The sequence below is a fragment of the Colletes latitarsis genome, chromosome 1 (assembly GCF_051014445.1).
Source record: "Colletes latitarsis isolate SP2378_abdomen chromosome 1, iyColLati1, whole genome shotgun sequence".
Taxonomy (NCBI): domain Eukaryota; kingdom Metazoa; phylum Arthropoda; class Insecta; order Hymenoptera; family Colletidae; genus Colletes; species Colletes latitarsis.
Genome location: NC_135134.1, coordinates 41304638 through 41317902, shown reverse-complemented (window position 1 = coordinate 41317902; position 13265 = coordinate 41304638). Strand labels below are relative to the sequence as shown.

At 30.3% G+C, this 13265-nt stretch overlaps 1 protein-coding gene across 1 annotated transcript; it reads left to right on the top strand.

Annotated features, from left to right (window-relative positions):
• Positions 1–716: 716 nt before the first annotated feature.
• Positions 717–12169, top strand: Scaf (inactive serine protease scarface). The gene is made up of 10 exons (XM_076783002.1): positions 717–787; positions 6373–6486; positions 6726–6937; positions 7059–7299; positions 7590–7738; positions 7911–8282; positions 10075–10220; positions 10453–10733; positions 11251–11504; positions 11807–12169. Exons 2-10 carry the CDS (start codon positions 6390–6392, stop codon positions 11993–11995), a joined length of 1941 nt encoding a protein of 646 aa, XP_076639117.1. The 5' UTR covers positions 717–787; positions 6373–6389; the 3' UTR covers positions 11996–12169.
• Positions 12170–13265: the final 1096 nt, after the last annotated feature.

Here is a 13265-nt window from a genome sequence, read left to right as displayed (position 1 = left end):
TACTACTTGACGGATTCGTAGGACAATTTAAAAAATTATAAATATTAGAAAAATTTGAATATTTATTTACACTGAATTCGTCTAAATATTCACTTCTTTTATAATTCTATAATTCTGTTGAAAAAAAAATGCAGGGACTCGTTAAATGTTTAATAAAACGAGTTCATAATTATATTTTTGTGTATAACTTTAGTGTGCTACTATGTATTTATACTGTATCTACATTTACGTATATTTTATATTTATATCTACATATAATTGTACAGTAAAAAGGTACAAAAAATGTATTTGTAATATTTGTCTTGAAAATTAATGAAGAACTAAATCAATCGAAAGGGCATTTCTATCCAATAATTATACATGAATGTATATTTATAATAATGTCGAAGAGGTTTGTATTATATTTGCATTATAATAAATTAAATTGCACTTGATACAATTCAATTTTAAAAAGGTGTTTTGATATAATAATTAAATGGAGAATGGTGTAAAAGTTTACGTTTATATAATAGGCGTCTGAATGGTAAAATGTTCAGTGACCACGTAGCAAAAAATCTAGGCTCCCAATCATGAAAAAGATTCTGGAGAAGATGATCCGGAGGAGATACGTACAAGATTGCAATTGCCGATTGAAATGGTAGGGATACAACCAAAATCGGTGAATCGATATAAGAGAAGGACGGATACTAAAGCAGCGTCAGTTTTATTGACTTTCTTTTAGGCAGTACGTGGAAGAGTAAATTCCATTTAGTGAATCGTAATCATCGCATACGAATCTATCGATCACGTAAGTTTTTATAATTTTTGTCTTTATTTATCTTCCATGGTAAATTTATGTTTTTACCTTGCGTGTTTTCCAAGAAACTCCATGTTCTACACACAAGTAATTGTTTATGACATTCAATCCTGTATAAAAATATAAATAACGTTTTAAACTACTGTTGGATACACAATTTCATTTTCTTACTAACTCAATCGTAAACCAAAATATTCATTAAACTTTAAAAATTTACTAACCGTTAATGTGACATTTTTAATGTAAATGTCTCAGCCACAAAATGTTTCTTTGTTATATTTTTGATACAGGCAAGAAAAGACAAGTGTTCCTAATATTTCTCCTTTTAATTTTCTTCGTGTAATTTAGTTACAGATTTTTTATAGTCAACGGTTTTTTGTCGTGTAATGTAGTTTATGTTCACAAATATTGAAACATTGCAAAAATTTTTATACGTTTAAATTGTTTTAATTGTTCGGAGAAAGTATTACATTTTCCATGTACAATTTTCTTTTAAAACAAAATGATTCCTGATTCGAAGAATAATTTCTCTTCGTGTTTGCATTATTCACTACATCGGAATTAATTGTTTTTCAATATATTCCTTTATTATACGATAAAAGAGAATTATTTATTTCAATTTCGCTTGAGAATTATTCAACACAATATTTGGTATCTTTTTGGTATTACTTTTATCTAGAATAAAATGAAAATATTTTTTCGCGGTTTAATAGATATTTTACGTAAATTAACTATTTTCTTCGATTTGATTGATATTTACAATAATTTCAAGAATGCATTACGAATACCGAATACAATACAAAAACGAACAATGAAGGTAAACGGAAAAATGTAAATACAAACACGTTATTAAAAAAGAATTGTGTGGATATAAATTAATACAAACAAGTGACAATTCCATCGGACTAACAACATCAAGTGTGACATTTAAAAAATAATATTGCGAATTATATAAACATGCAATTAGAAAATGAGTACCTCCGTAATAAATATTTTTCAGCGAAATTTTTAATACTGCCGAAATTTCGATGAATTTCTTTTTTTTTTAGATAAAAGCAAGGTCAAAAATAAATGGCAAAAATATTCAATCGGGCATTATAAATTTCGTAATCAAATTAAATATTACTCAGGGGAGAATATACATATAAGATCATGGTAGTTCGATTTGCTACAAATTTATCAATAAATTTTCGATTCGATCTTTAAATATTTGACGAGGATTCAAACAAGGGTAATTTAAATTTCGTAAAAAGAAAAACATCATTTCAGAAGAATAAAGTGACGGCGTATTGATAAAAATATTCGATCGATATTTTTGAAACTTCGTGGAAAATTGAAAATAAGGCAGCGAAATCAGTTTACGAAACTATGTTATTTGAAAATTATCATTATGAATAGTAATTGTTAACAAGGTGGACGAAGAAATAAGATGGACGGTAAAGGAGAAAAGGCAGTGGAGAGGTGGAGTGAAACATACTCGAGGTCGAGAAAAGAATGACGTGAGCTCCAAAATATCATTCTAGGAATGTAGGACATTAGAAAAGTAAAAAGCACGCATATGCGTACATGTGTATTCCTTTCTCTTTCGATCAGGACGATGTGGTATAGGCTATTTCTGGGTGATCGGTCTTCTTTTTTCCATAAATTACGATTATTGGTTGCCAACGCCTTGTCCATCCGACGACATCCTTATTCTAAACACTGTTCGAATTTATTCGTACAGCTCTTAGATTCTTTTAGATACACTATTTTTAGTTTCTTTATCATTCATACCCATTATTACGGAAAAGGAGAACCTATTTATAATTTGGAAATAAATTCTCTAAAAACAAGTGGTTTTAACGTATCAACTACTGTACGATTGTGTTTGCTTTTTTACACAAGAACGACGAAAATAAAATTCGATTATCAAATAATAAATACATTTTGAAAACTATGTTTAAAGAACTAGTAAAAAGTATCATTTATAAAACAGAATTTGGATAAAATAAAATTAACTTTTGACTGTAATTGTAACGAACTATAAAATGACAATATAAATAATTCATATTCATAGGCGAATTTATGTATTATGGTTAATGCAGGCAATAGATCAGATTTTTAATTGTACAGTAAGGTTTTATTGGTTGAATATACAAGTTTCATACTCAAAAACACATACCATACAGTCGCGACAATCGATTGCATACAGCCAGTTATTATTTTGATTAAAATGGCGACGTCGTGAGGTGGAAAAGGTCAAGTGTCTTTATACATACGTATTAATATACTTCAGGTAATATAAACAAAAACCGTAATTACGAAGGTGAATATTTTGTATTTGATCCTGGTAACCAATTTATTTTAATAGTACGTTGGCATGATATTGCCTAATTTTCCTAATTTTGACACGCAAAAGAAGATTCTTTATATATTTGAGCTTAATCTGATATTTTAATTTTTTTATCATAAATAATTATAGTAAAAACTGTAAAAACTATAGAAAATACTTCGATCCTTTGCTAAACATTTACAAAACAGTGTTGCAGACTTTAGAGTAGTTTAAACTCTTTTCCTAATACCACTAATGCTTAAAAAATTCCTAATAAAAACATTTGTTATTTCAGAAATAGCGTTTTCGATACCATGAACTTTTTACTATTCAAATGTATTGGTTGCACTATATCAATGTAATATCCCTATAATTTATACTCATTGTAATAATTAATTTGTATGATTGTGGAGGGATATTTCGATAAGAGAAGAATATCAGAGATATACTCTGGATAACATTTTGAATGGCTAAACAATCGAATAATGACTATTGCACTGTATATGAATTAAAATTTAAAAAACACATGTGTGTAACATACACAAATAGTAAACGCACGTAATTTTAATATTAAGAGAGGAAAATACAAAGACGTGCAAATTGTTAAACTCAATACAATAGTTTCGCGTTTTTGTAAATTTACTGAAGCAATATGAAGAAATTGTAATTAAAGGTACCGTTCTCGTTTATCAGTTCGTAATTTAGGTGTTTCGCGATTATTCGTCGCAGGGAAAGTGTGGCAGAATGTTCATTTCCCACTGAAGTGGGTTGCCAGTCAATTAATGTCAACCATTATCTTGAACATTTGAAGTGTTTGCATATACAATTTTTTCTGTTTCTATTATGTGTTCTTTTCTAATAAAGTATTTAAAGTATTAAATAAATGGGCACATTTTATTTCAAATAAGATAACAAATAACCATTCGGAATAATCAAATTATTTCGAATAGTTTATCGTTTTTATTTCATCAAATAATATAGAAAACTGACTTTGTTTTGTGCTGAGTTTAAATAAATTATTTTTCAAATAACTTTTTATTTCAATTACTTTTCTAAAAAAAAATAACAAATAATTTGACGTAAAATTCTTAAATTAATTACATGAAATTAACTGAAAATGATTGAACTGAATTAATTACTCTTCGAATGGACATAGACAACACATAGAGAAAACATAATTAAATTTTGCAAAATATTAGGATTCTTAACGATACGTATAAGGTATATTAAACGGTTATAAATGTTTGTATAGCCGCTAATGTTCTCAGTGGTTGTGATTTTAAAGATCATTTATGAAAACACTTTGGTTATTCGTTCTTTCGTGATTTCTGGTGTTATCGGTTGTTCATAATAAACCTCTTCTTTTAGCTTTCTCCAGAAGAAAAATTCCAATGGCGTGAGATCCGGTGAGCGAGACGATTATACCGTGTGCTCATTACGCACAAGTTGGTGGCACTTGATCTCAAATTCTGGAGTTCTAGGTCACATTATTATAATGATTGAATGCATGTTAACGCTTAAACAACCGGACGAGTAATATTTTCCGTTTGGACTATGACAGAAGTTTGAGCCATTTCTGAATCGTTGATGGAATAAACACCTCTGTCCAGTAAAAAAAATATACTAGATTATGCTGTCTAATCATAATATTGACATAGGAATGTATCAATTAGAAAATAATAATTTAATACGTTAAGCAATTGAAATTAAATTATTTGTTTAACTTTTTCAACTTATCTTGGACATACGTACCACACAAATTGAACATTCTTTATGGATATAAACAATAAACGAATGATATACGCAAGGAGATACGTATAAAATCACCAAAAAAAAGATATTTAAATAATTTGAGTTATTTGGAATTTTAAAGTGGAGGTTTTATGTAATAAGACTATCGAAAACGCTGAACCACCGGTGGAATTTGATGTTTCGCAAGTTCGTGACTCACGTCCATCTGACAAAATTCTATTAATTTTAGATTCATCTGACAAAATGACTCGCTTTCACTTATAAGGGAAATTTTGATGGAACTTATGAGAGAGCTAGTTTTTAAATAAATATCTATAAATGGGAGGCTGAAAATATAGTTTTTAAATATCTCGGAAACTGGACGGTGCTAGAAGACGTTTTTTTTTTAAATTATGAGTTTTTCAATAAAGAATTCAATCTCATGAGAAGATTGAAAAAAAAATTATTATTGTGAACACTGTATGGAAAATTTGAATTGTTTTATTTAATATTTTTCACTCGTAATATTGTAAAATTAAAGTTGGCCTTTTTAAGGGTTCATCGAATCGCCCATTTACTCATTTCTATTTGTGTCACGTTTTAATAATTCACCTGTCATGGTTGCAGATCTTGCTTCATTGGTTATAATGTATCGTATAATTTTTCATTAGTCTTGACACATTAATGCTTACACGCATCTTTCTACCGTGGGTAGCATGTATTTACAATGTTTGTTTCGTAGACTTTAAACGTGTTATTGTATTACGAAGCAATCTTGGGAAATCTGAAGCTTGGATAATCTTTTTTGGGTATCTATTTTGGGTTTATTTCGTCATTATTTTACTGTAGAGACTGTAGCATTGCAGCCATTATGGACGAGTTGTCATTGTATTCCGCTAATTTTTATTGTTTCCTACTCATTCTGATTGTGTCTGCCATATGCATTTGTAACGAACATTCGTGGGCTGTGCAGCTAGTGACCTTACTAGTGCAGCTGTGCATCCAACTACTACGGTTGTTGCGACTATACATATCGTATGAATATTAAACAGCATTTTTATGATTCTTTAATGAAATGTATTTTCACAAATTCTTTTTTTAAATAGAAACCCACAAAATACATATTTATTAATGGGACTAATATTCTTTACTTAATGATATTATTTTATTTTAGTTAGTAAACACGTATCCATAAATTATACTTGCAGGCCATAAAAAAACTATCGACCCCTGGAATAGAGTATGACTTGGACATAAGCACAAATAGAAATAACGAGTAATGGACAGATGCGTGAAACAAATTGTATTCAATCTCACGTGTATCCCACAAATTTTCAAATTCAGTTATCTCGAAAACAAAGAATTATACAACAAAATTTTACTCTACATTTTTAATTTATTTTTTCACGTAGGATCACTCCCCGATTGTACCATGTATACTGGTACAATAATATAAACACATTACAAAATTTGAGTTAAAAACATTATAATTTCTAGTGTATTTTTATATCTATTGGCATATTATATTTTGCAGATGCATGCAGTGGAAATATGTCAAAAATGCTTGTCAGACTATTAATTTTAATTATTGCAATTATCTCAGTACATGGATTTCAACCGTCGAATCCAGACGAATATGATCAAATAGGTATGTTTTTGTTTTTTTGATTAAAAAAAGCGTATATATTATTTAGAGAGATTTATATTATTTTGTTAACTCTCATTATACTTTTATATAATTTTATATCATTTTTAATTAAAATTTTTCATTGAATCAGACAATGCAATCGAACATCAAAGATTCCGACAGAAGTGTTGCCTTGATACGATTCGATGATCATTTTAATCGCTATTAATCGCTATTAATTCTTCATTTTATGTAAACAGTACTTCAAAATCCTACGAAACAAGAATTCAATCAACAAACAACCAATGAAGATTATTTTGATTTTGACAATTCGAGACCAACGTCACTTTTTAAACAAACTGCAGATTTTACTATTACCTGCAGAGGAGAGAATCGAATCTGTACCAAGAAAAATGACTGTGTCAATGGTAACATTTATATAACAAATGATGTTACCCTCTCATCAAGCAAGGTAAACAGTTATGCTAAACTAATGTGTCCTATAATTTCTCCAAAATCAAAATCAGTTGCAATAGTATACTTATGCTCTTCTAATAATAACTTACCATTATTTTAATTCTTATTCAAAACAGGAAAAAGAATGCAGAATCAGCGACGAAGTTTGCTGTACAGTTGTGCAAGGGTTTCGAGATACATTGCCAAAAATCGAAACATCCAAACAAACTTTGGGAAGCAATAGCTTTAACGCAGGTTTTGGAGTAAAACGACCGCCTACAAAAAACAATCAAGCTACAAAAGTCTTTGTTAGCGGATCTACAGATTCGCGCGTGACTCAAGATCTCGATGAACAAAATTCTGTTCAATCTTCTACAAGTAAAACAATTTCATATTTCGATTGCTAATGGTATTATTAAATTTTAGTAGCTAACTGCTTTCTTTAAAATAAAAAACAATTATTATGAATAGTGAACAAATTCTTTTCTGTCTCTTTTCAGCTGATTCTAATTTATTATGTTCAATTAAATAAAAAAAAAATTGCTTCTTTTATGCTGAAATAATACAGTCACGTAAACATGAAACATACATTATTTTACTATGGTTCAAATTTACATTATTAGATCAATTTCATTATATTTTTTTAATAAAAATATCGTCATCCACAGATCTTCTTGCTGTTGCAACCCATTTGCAGCTTGGCTGCGCGGCGGCTCTTCTTTGCGTCGAAGAACAATACTGCACCATGGACGGTACAATTAGTCCAGAACCTGTTTCTTTTCCAAGTACAACATTTTTGCAACGTGTGCCACTGAGCGTAAGTAAAGATAGACAAAATGAGATCATTGAATCAAATTGAAAATACCTGAGATGCATTTAATTATTTACGAAAAAGATAAAAGCTTTATTACTAAAGTATAATATTATTGTTAAGTAAGAATACGTATGTGGTAATTTCATTAAACATTTGTTTTTACATTGTCTTACAGAGTTGCAAAAATCCTGAAAGCGGAATAATCGGCAAATGTTGTCGAGATCCAAATTATGTAGATCCTTGGCCAACGGAAAATCTACCTAAAGATTATTCTGGTGGATTCGATGAACAAGGTTTCCCAACATTTCTGAGTACAGCAAAAGTAAGACCGCCTAAAGTATCTGTACCGCCGATTAAAACAACTGCTAGACCTGACTTGGGGTCACAAAATTCTCTGCCAACCGAAGGAAAACTGGAACCCGTATTAGTACCTGATAATTCGGTTATTTCTGCACAAGTTTTAGTTCCTCCGATCGAAACCATTCCGAATTATAAAGACGATTTGAATATCGAACAACTGAGCCTAAAATGTGGTGTTAGAAATATGGTAAGTATTTTTAAGTCATTAGAGTAGGAAAAATCAACCAATAATTTTTAAAATACAATTTTTGATTTCGATTATATGTAATCTGCTGCTTAAAATTTTGTGTACACAATTACAGTTGCTTTTCATCAATTAAAACAATATCAAAATATTCGTATTCCTTTTTTTTTGCCGTGCATAAGTATTTGGACACTTGCACATTATTGCAAAAATGTGGATTATAGTTTCTTGTTGAGGTCGCGTAAAAATTTCTTACTTTCACTGATCTTAAGGTAAAATTAGTTATTTTTGTTTCAACATTACTTACTTGTGATTATGCATATCATTTTCAAAATAATAGAGACGTCAAGCTGATCTTTTAACAGCTGTAGAAACAAGTAATTCTTGACAACTGATCTATTACTCTAGGTACAGGGAACTATGAGAAACCAGTTTCGCTGGAAAAAGCAAGGTTTTGTATCAAAAACATGTGAACACACTATATTGTATGCTCAATTATAGTAACACATAATGAATCCCTCTTCTATATACAGGGTGTTCGGCCACCCCTGGGAAAAATTTTAATAGGAGATTTTAGAGACAAAAATAAGACGAAAATCAAGAATACCAATTTGTTGATGGAGGCTTCGTTAAAAAGTTATTAACAATTAAATTCAAAAATTTTAAATCGTTCTGGAAAAATTATTTTCAGTTGCGGGGGTTAATTACAATCATTTTTGGTGAATACACATACTTCCGAAATCCTACCCACTTTCGAGAAAAAAATTCGAGTATGTGCTGAAAGTTTTGGGTGAAAAAAAAGACTTTCGAATCGTCTTGGAAAAATTATTTTTAGTTGCAGGGGTCAATTGCAAGCATCTTTGGTCAACAGACATACCCCCGAAATTCTACTCAGTTTCGAGAAAAAAATTCCTTACCGAAAATATAATTTCTGGCCAGAAATGTCTGCCCGAATTTTCATGCGAATTTTTAAAACGTCATAACTTTTGAACGGATTGGACGATTTTAATGTTTAAAAAAGCAAACTACGCGTATTTTGATGGAGAATATGTACAAATCGCAAAAATATTCGAAAAGTTGGTCCTTGACCCCACAAAATGAGAAAAACCCCATAAAAATGGTCCAATTTTCAAACAGCCATAACTCCCACAATTGTGAATATATTTCAATGAAACTTTTTTCTGAAGTAGAGCTCATGGGTACCTACAAAAAAGTATTAGACAACTTTTCTGTAGGGCGTCAAACAAAATTACTAAAAATGAAAAACGAATTTTTAAGAAAAATCGACAGGGGGTAGGTGCCTAAATTTTTCAACGAAAAAAAAATTTTTAATTAATTCTGAAAAAATTATTTTCGGTTGCGGGGATCAATTACAATCATTTTTGGTGAATAGACATACCCCCGAAATCCTACCCACTTTCTAGAAAAAAATTCGAGAAGGTGTGAAATTTTTCGACGGAAAAAAAATTTTTAATTAATTCTGAAAAAATTATTTTCGGTTGCGGGGATCAATTACAATCATATTTGGTGAATAGACATACCCCCGAAATCTTGCGCATTTTCGAGAAAAAAATTCGGTACGGGCGGAACTTTAAACGTTAATAACATTTTAACGAAACCTCAATCAACAAATTGATATTCTTGATTTTCGTCTTATTTTGGCCTCTAGAATCTCGTATTAAAATTTTTCCCAAGGGTGGCCGAACACCCTGTATATACAAAATTATGCAAAAAAAAGAATGATAATGATAACTTAGAATTATTTGAAATACGATTCGTTAATTTGACGTTACAGAGACCAGGAATTAGGGAATCACAAACTGTTTTCGCCGAAATTCCATGGCAAGCGATGGTTTTGCATTCGAAAGAAAAGAAAATTCTTTGTTCCGGTGCTCTAATTAGCACTCGTGATGTAATAACAGCGGCCAATTGTATCGACAGGTAAATGATCACCTACATAAATAAAATTTCAATTTTGTCTGCAGTTCTACAATTTTGAGGCGATTTTGACTTAAAAAGAAACGTCGGTGAATGATACACGCCGATTTTGACAAAATTTTGCGCAAATGTTCATTAAAACTAGAATTAAACCGAATTGAACATTTTTAAGATTCTAATTTCATTCGGTTCAGTTAACGATGCAGTTAATTCGTACATTTTCTATTAAATCAAGCTTGGCACCAGACGATATTTTAATAAAGTTAGGGGAATGGAAATTAGGATATGAATTAAAACACGAGGAACCCCTTCCTTATGAAATTCTCAACGTATCGTCTATCAATGTACATCCTGGTTATGCAAGAGGATTCGGAGATCACGACCTCGCAATTTTACATCTTGAAAATTCTGCAAATCTCGATTTTCACGTAAATCCTCTGTGTTTGCCTACAACGAAACAGCCGCAAAAGAATAAGTCATGTATCGCTACCGGCTGGGGAAAATCCATTCTTCAAGGTATTTAAAAAAACAAGTATATAATTATTTTATATTTATAAGAATAGAAATAGAAAGTTGAAATTAATGAGTTCAAGCTATTTTCGAAGAGCACCTTCTTATCATTTATTTTCAAAACAGAGTTCAAAAGTATGTCACCAAACGTAATGATTTTTGTTTTAAATTACGCGTGGAAGTGTCAACTTTCACAATTTGTATATGTGTATTTTATTAGTTAGGAACAATTTTTTTCACTGAAAAGAAAAAGAAATGTCGTCAACTACTGCAGAAATCCGACGTTGGTCAATAGGCTAATCCATTGTTCATTTGGAAAGTATCCTAACGATTGTAAACTCTTTTTTTTTATTATCGTGTATAAGACAGTTATTCAGTCGTTAGTTTCATACTAATAAGATCATGGTTTTTTGATGGCGTGTATTTATGCATTATTCAATTTTAAACTAGCCCTTTTGACATTAATTTGTTGCAAAAGTAGTTGCACAAAATGACGAACCGTGCAAAAATTATGTTTATCTAGCGCATTATGCCGGTGCAATTATGCATGCAGTGGATTTGGATATACTTTCAATGGAACAATGCAAAGAGCAATTAATAAGAGGGGACTTAAGCCCAAACGTAGCAAACGGAATTATTTGTGGCGCGACTAAGGAGGACATAAATAATATTTGCGAGGCAGACGTTGGAGGGCCCCTTGCCTGCGAAAATCAAAATGGAGTTTACGAGTTAGCTGGAATTTATAGTCAAGATACAGGATGCCTTCCATCAAATCAAGTAAGAAGTTTGTTCTAATGGATATATTTCTTTATGTACATATGTTTATACCTTATTGCATTGTATTTATAAAATGAGATTTTTAATAGGTTTTTGATATCTTTGTGACGCAAATATTACGAAAGCTTTTTCTTTTTATAAGATAATACATTCTACATTCGAAATAAAAGAGTGTAAATTTGAAAAATTGAATTTAAATCGTACGTCAAGGGGTTAATTAAATCTAAAGTGACTTTGAACATAATAAATTATCAAGTCGTAACATGATTTAGGTAGAAATACTAGTAACAATATTTGTTTAGGTTGCAATTTTTGCACCATTAGACGACGAGTGGTTAAAAGGAACTATGGTGAGCTCAACGCCTGTACAAAATCCTTCGGCGGTACCAAAAGAAAAAGGTACAAGCGAAGGATATGAAGATTTGGTATTTGAGAATGACTATCGGAAGAGTACTCTGTCTACGGATAATGAGTATCTACCTCCAAATTGAAGATACGTCGGTTAATATATTTTCGTTATCTATTTATTATACTTCGTTTATTACTTAAACAATTGCGAACATTATTTTCAGAAACGATTCTAGATTAAAATCGTTCTTTTCCTTTTTAAAATTCTACAAGATAATATAAATATAGGATGGGATTAGGTTCCAGACAATATTAAAAAGAAAACACTTGTCACTTATAATAATAAAGAAGGAACAAATTATTTAATAACAATAAAAAGAAAAGAAATGCAACACAAATGGATACGATTAACTTTGTGTGATCCTATTCTCTCATGATCCCTTCTAAGTTCAGCTTGTTAAAAATTCTTCTTCGTTATTTATGTTTTGTTTATAAATACGTCACATTTCTTCAAAGTGGAAGAAATGTGACGTGAAACTTGTAAGAAGGCTTTAATCTTCCTTTGTGATAGTCTAAATGAATCAATATAGTCAATTTTTAATAAAAGGAAACATTTTTTAATTTTTATTTAAATAATCCTATTTGTAATTTTAAAAAATGTCGACACTTTTAAATGAACAAGATGAAACTTAATTAAAATTAATGCTGTCCCATCTGTGCAATAGTAACGAGAGGAAAAGAACTTTGTTCCTCTAATTTGTTTAATAGACCATCTATCCTTCGCCTTATCTGTGGTATGTATTAAGATTGACCTTTTAACAATTAAAAGCTAACGACTTTATTAAGACGATAACATTGTGCATTTCTTATTAATAAAACAAATTTAAACAAAAGTAAGTAGTATATGTTTGAAAAATTATTCGAAATTAAATCGTACGACAAGGGGTTAATAATTTTATTTAAAGAAACTATTTCAAATTCGCAGCCATTAGCCATTTTGAAGGAGTGTATCTCAAAACTAGGAAATAAAAGAATAAATGTTAATCGGACATTCCGAATAATCGGCACAAGAAGACATACATACGCATAATTTAGGATTATACTTACCACTGGATACTGAATCCATGCTTATTTCAAAAAATTTATCAAAGCAGTACTACCACCGACGAGGTATACGAGTAGACCTATCACCTAATGTATTTTTTCGGCCCGATTCTCTGGGGCTCTAGAGCCCCATTACCATTTCCGTGTCACTCGCAACGTTACCAACAGATTTCGAAATGAACAAAAGAGGAAGTGAGACAGAAAATAAAATTTCAGAAATTGTATTATTTTTTAACGAAATGAAAGCTGTTCGGACCATAATTGGGCATTAATCGATTAATTTCATTGGAATAATCAATCGATTAAGGT

Coding starts and splice junctions, on each gene's coding strand:
- Scaf (XM_076783002.1), top strand. CDS start 6,390: ATGTCAAAAATGCTTGTCAGACTATTAATTTTAATTATTGCAATTATC. Junction 10,221..10,452: donor GCGGCCAATTGTATCGACAG/GTAAATGATCAC, acceptor TATTAAATCAAG/CTTGGCACCAGACGATATTT. Junction 11,505..11,806: donor GATGCCTTCCATCAAATCAA/GTAAGAAGTTTG, acceptor ATATTTGTTTAG/GTTGCAATTTTTGCACCATT.